This window comes from Uranotaenia lowii, chromosome 2, assembly GCF_029784155.1.
Source record: "Uranotaenia lowii strain MFRU-FL chromosome 2, ASM2978415v1, whole genome shotgun sequence".
NCBI classification, from domain to species: Eukaryota; Metazoa; Arthropoda; class Insecta; order Diptera; family Culicidae; genus Uranotaenia; species Uranotaenia lowii.
In genome coordinates this window covers 185,898,711-185,904,710 of record NC_073692.1, presented here as the reverse complement: position 1 = coordinate 185,904,710, position 6,000 = coordinate 185,898,711, and the positions used below count along the sequence as shown (strand labels likewise).

The following is a 6,000-nucleotide window of genomic DNA, read 5'->3' as shown; positions in this document are numbered from 1 at the left end:
TTTCGTCATGTTTATAATTTTTACAACCTCTTTTAATATATTGTCGTCCGTAACGTTTAAATTATTGGCAATCTATGGTGTCCCGCAAAAAAAAATTGAATTACAAATAATTAAGGCAGATACTGAGTGAGCGAAATTCAGAATAGATCAGTTTGTATCTCACTCATCTCTGATAGGCGATGTTTGCAAAACCGATGATTCTGAATGATGCGACTCGGTTGGCATTACTGACTGGAGCGCTAATCGAGATTGCATTCCAGTCGGGCGAAGCAGTTGCAAGAAGCGCTTTACTATTAGGTATACAATCAGAATGTTTCAAATAAGAAACGTATCCTGAGTGTTTGTTTTGATTGATTTTCGGAACACTGGTTGAACCCCAACCCGTTAACCCTTAGTTGGCGCTAGTGTGATGTCGCCAAAATTTCAGGGAAGCCGATATGATCTGACCAAACAGAGCATGCCTTATCTATAAAACAATAGTTTTGTTGATTTTGTTTGACTCCGGCACGAGCTTCTATCATAAACGATTACAACGCTTTTCAAAAAGTGCTCAGTTTTTTTGCTGAAAAGAAAAAAATGCTGCAGAAAAATTCAATTAGCCCTTGGCCTACTGAACTGAATAAAAAAATAACAAACCTGCGAATGACAGAAATCTCGCTATTAATAAGTTTCGCAAGTAAAACTGTCGCTTTCGGTTCGGTGCTGTACACAAAATACCATCGTCATAACATTCGCAACTTTATATCAACGTTTCGGTTGGTGGATAGTTGTTGAAAAACTTATCCGGTACAACTGTGTTCGATTTTTACTCTTGGGCTCGAACTCGCGGACATTGGCTCAGGAGGAAACTGACTTCCCAACTGAGCTATATCACAAATCCAATTTTTCAAAAATAGTTGTGCTAACTGAGCTACTGGCTGCTAATGTGGAGAGAACACTCCGTTTAGCTCACACACACATTGTTGCCCCACACAATAGTGTTAGTAATTTTTTGGAAAAATACCTTGATATCTTGAAAATAAGTACCTTCGTATCATATCATTAGAAAAAAAGCACAATGGCTTTCTTACTGTCCCCTAGAAAAGTAACAGACCAACCATTTCCGAATGGACCGCACACAAGTCGCGATAATCCGCGTAATCCAGGAACAATCTTTTCCGAGGCCAAATGGCAACAGGCAGCAGCAGTCTCCAGGAGGTTTCTCCAGATCTTGGCTCTTCTTGAGAAGTTTCTGTCACGCGAATATATGAAAACCAAAGAAAATTTCCCTTTCCTCCCCAGCTGCAGAAGTAGTTCTCGGTTGCCCGAATCGCTCCCACCCTCCGGGGACCTATTCGACTTGCGTCCATCGCTTCGACGACGGCAAAATGGAAAAGTGGCATCCCGATGAAATCTGGAACCGGGCGATTCTCATCGGCAACAGAAGGAAAAATCCGTCCTCCCGAATGGAGAAATACATGTATACATTTTCAGTTCCGAAAGCTAATCTCTGAAAGGAGATATTCGCTTAGCCAGGAAGTAGGTATAGTAGAGAAAAGCGGGTATGATTCCGCTCACGAATCCTGTGTAAACTACACCACGTGAAAGTAACGGGGAAGAAGCTTGGCGTATTCAGGAAAACCGGATTTGCACGATTGCTTCTCAAGTTCCGCCCCTTCTTCAGTCCGCATCAAGCAGCGATTGCTTTTAGAGCATTCACACAAAATAGTGGATTTTATTTGCTTCTTTTCAGCATCCCTCCGATGATTTTTTGTTGGCTTTGTGCGAGCTATTTTCTAATATTGCTGTTCGCTTAAGGGTTTCATTCTTTCTTTTCGACTCGTAGTCTTGGAGGCTGAAATACGAATCAATCAGCTGCTAGGTGCATCTTTTGGATGTAAATCATATTCACTTCATCGTTCTTACTCCCTCGAAGTTGAGAGTACATGCACTCATCTCTTTTGAATCATAAATTATCTATGGGATCAACTCACTTCATACTTATTGGATCTTTTTGAGAATTTTACGATTTTATCTTTAAAAAAAATGAAGGCCGATTCGAAGAATTCTAACTCAATAAAGAGAAACCTGTTACAAAAATGCACATCCAATGCTAAATATATTTGAAAGTACATGATTCAACTGTAAAATTATCACATTCCGGTGGTTCGCTTCAACTTTTTTTTATATGCTTTTTGTTCTCGTTTACATTTTATTAAGTGCAATAATCCCCCTAAGTCTAAGTAGTTTCCTAATTGATCCTTGATACTTGTACTTGTGGCTTGTGTTGTTGATATATTTCGATATGTTCCTAGTTTCAGTTTTGGAAATGCTTTTTCACTTGTATTGCTATGATTTTTTGTTTAATTTTGATTTTCTTTTATTTTTGTTAAGATTTCAACAGTACTATCCAGCAGTCTATCGATTAAATCAAACAAAATATTTGCAACAATCATATCAAAACCTGATTCGTTCGAGAAAGGGTGTAGAAAAAAATCTTTAAACATCTTACATTCAAACTGTTTTCAAACGGCAAGTTTTTGGCACTCTATTCACATGCATTTCCTCTAGTTATCTCAAAATATCGACTATAAGACGTGTGATACACCTAATGGAATAAGGAATAAATAGTTGTCTTTATGTAGATTCGTTAACCGCTTCGCATTTTCCGTTTCAGGGACCAGAAGCCGACTATCTTGATGGCCACAAACTGGATCGCCAGCATGATCACGTTGAACTCGTAGTTGGCTGGGGTCATTCCGAGGTCCCGCAGGATCGTGGTCGCTTTGCTAAAAGGTGAAATTATGGAAATTAGTTGAATTTCTCCAAAGAAAGAAGTTTCTACTAAAACATAATAATTATACTGGAAACTTTAGTTTGAAAGATTATTGATCTAAACGAGATTTATTTTATCTCAAACGTGTAAGGTTTTAGTAAATTTCCTAATTTCAGGAGTACAAAAATGGGATTGGCTCAGAAAGACTTATCTTGTTCAAGTGTTGGTCTTTTGTCACTTTTTTTTTGGAATCTAAATCCATAATTGATAATAATATTTATAACAGTTCAACTAAATGAACTAACAAATTTGAAGTCATAATGTTTCCGGCATTGCTTTAAATTGTGTCACATTTGAGATAAAGTTTTTAACGGTACTGATGAATCAAGAAACAGCCGTTTAATTTTGTACCTCAAGAAGGCAAACTTTCGTTAGCCCTCACATCAGCATCACCTATTTATATTTTCCCGAACAAACCACATCAACTCCCACGCCAACCACCCATAAGCAGCAATAATTAAGCAACAACTCACACGTAGTGACAGTACATCTCGTCCTCGGGGCAAACCATATTGGTCCGGCCGTTGTCGTACATGGCCAGCACCAGTCCCTCCAGCCCGTATCGGAGCGTCGAAAGATAGCTGAAGGCCTTCATAACCTCGGACATGTGCGAGAACATAATCAGGAAACCGCAAAACACCAGCATGTAACAGGTGGTGATGGCTCCGATGAAGGTGCCGTTCTGTGGAAAGTAGACGAGAGAAGAAGAAGACGGTGAGAAAATACACAAATTACCTACCTTACAGCTAACGTTTTCTTATCGTAAACACACCATAGTTCCTAAATACCACACGGTGTCTCTTTTGAATAGTTTTATGTTAAAAATTCTTATTTGTGATTTTTTTCTTATTTGAAAAAGTGATTTTCCTCTGTCTGTGTATTGAACTTTTATACGTTTGTATGTATGTATGTTGGTTATCCACCATAGGTGCACGGATTCACCGCAGTTTCTGCCTAAGTATGTGCTCACATGCATTCTTTAGATTATTAAGTTCGACAAATCTCCAATGCAGCGCGTTCACCATACCCGGACCCCATGGCTTCGTATGAACTGTTATGAAATTAATGTATTGTGTTAATGTAAGGCAAAGGGTGATACGGTCAAAATTTGGTCAATATCAACTTGACGTATTTCTTTCAATTTTGCATTTTCCGTTATCAAAATGCCGTCCAAGGAAGAAGAGCAGCGTATCAAAATTTTGCTCGCGCATCGCGAAAATCCGAGCTACTCGCACGCAAAGCTGGCAAAATCGCTAAAAGTTGCCAAATCAACCGTTACAAATGTAATTAAAGTGTTTGGGGAACGTTTGTCGACAGCCTGGGTCGGGGAGAAATCAAAAACCGGAAGCCGCTGAGACGACAAAAAGAGTTGGGGAAAGGTAGCAGATATTTTCAAGCACATGAAACTGTCAAAGTTCGCGAATAAATATCTGGTTTGGCAAGCCATCTGTACCTGTGGCTTGAAAAGCAGCATTTTCATAGCTTCCGGGACTGTCAACCAAGAAATTTACGTGAAAGAGTGTTTGAATAAACGTCAGCTGCTTTTCCTGATAAAAAAAACGGTTGTTCCGTACTTTTTTGGCCGGATTTGGCATCTTGCCATTACGGTAAAAAGGCCATGGAGTGGTACGCCGCCAACAACGTGCAGGTGGTTCCCAAGGACAAGAACCCTCCCAACACGCCAGAGTTCCGCCCAATTGAGAAATACTGGGCTATAGTCAAGCGGAACCTAAAGAAGACCAAAAAAACTGCTAAGGACGAGCAGCAGTTCAAGGAAAACTGGCTTTCTGCGGCGAAGAAGGTGGACAAGGTGGCTGTACAAAATCTGATGGCAGGGGTTAAGCGTAAGGCCCGGCAATTCGGATTTGGAAAAGCGGAAGCATAACTGAATATTTTTCCTGAATTTTATACTAATTAAACTTTAAAAAGAAATTTAATTTGATTTTTTAAAGAAACGATTTCACCGATTTACACGCGTTTTCCTTTGACCAAATTTTGACCGTATTACCCTTTAAAATTGCTTTAAGACAATATACATCCTCAAACTCAACAGTGTTTCTACAAATACAGCCAAAAATGGCAAAGGTTTTTGCGGTTTCTGACGGCTATGTGTTATGAAAAACTTAGTTTCTGATCAAAAATAACTCCGAGATCTTTAATCGAAACTACTCGTTCCATTGCTGTGTGCATTTTGTATGCAAAACGGAGTGGAGTTCTAGCTCTGCAGAAAGTTATACATGGCATTAGCTTCCATCCCATGAGACTTGCACCAGTCCAAAAGTGTCGAAATGTCGACTTGAAGTGCTGCACAGTCCACTGGTGATTCGATTTTCCGGTAAATCTTAAGGTCATCTGAGTACATCAATTTAGAGGATTGCAGTAAACAAGCAAGATCGTTAACAAAAAGGATAAAGATTAGTGGTCCTATGTGGCTGCCCTGGGAAACACCGGAAGGGACGTCAAATGGCTAAGATCTGATTCCTCGTAGATTCACAAATGCTCGTCGGTTCGTAAAGTAGGAGTAAAGCCATTTTGTAGACCATGATGGAAAGCCGTAGCGTTCTATTTTCCTGATGGCGATTTCATGTGGAACTTTATCAAATGCTTTTGAGAAATCTATGTAAATGGCATCTGCTTGTTGCTTTTTGCTGATAGCGGTATGGAGTGTGGCAGAATAGCTCATCAGATTTGAGACCGTTGATCTTTTATTCATGAAACCATGTTGGTGTTCGGTTATTATTGGTTTAGCAGCGTTGTAAAGTCTCTCGTAGATAATTGACTCAAAAACCTTTGACAAGCAACAGAGAATCGAAATAGGTCTGTAGTTCTCCACGCTATGATTGTTTCCCGATTTGTGTATTGGTGTTATAGCGGCCGTCTTCCAAATGCTAGGGAAAATACCTTCGTTAAGTGACCGATTAAAAATGATTTGCAGTGGTTCGGCAAGTGATTCCGCAATGCCCAGTATAAGACACGGCGGGATGCCATCTGGACCTGGTCCTTTCGACGGATCGATAGTTTTCAGAGCTGTCAAGACTTCATGCTGGGTTAGAAGCGGCTGAGGAAGGTTGATGTCAAATGCAGGCAATGTTGCGAAGTTTTCGTTAATAGCAGGTGGCATTTGTGTTGAATAAACGCTGTTAAAAAAATCTGCAAAAAGGTTTGCAGATTCACAGGCAGTTTCG

General features: G+C 39.8%; 1 protein-coding gene across 3 annotated transcripts in view; it reads right to left on the bottom strand.

The window, feature by feature from the left end:
* Window positions 1-2,070: 2,070 nt before the first annotated feature.
* Window positions 2,071-6,000, bottom strand: part of LOC129741959 (ATP-binding cassette sub-family G member 1) — a 163,098-nt gene continuing 159,168 nt past the window's right edge. For all 3 annotated transcript variants that reach the window (XM_055733790.1, XM_055733791.1, XM_055733792.1), the window contains 2 exons: window positions 3,289-3,497; window positions 2,071-2,768 (listed from right to left, as the gene is read on the bottom strand). In XM_055733790.1, coding sequence (XP_055589765.1) covers window positions 2,630-2,768; window positions 3,289-3,497 — 348 coding nt within the window. In that variant the 3' untranslated portion in view covers window positions 2,071-2,629. The remainder of the gene's footprint in view (window positions 2,769-3,288; window positions 3,498-6,000) is intronic.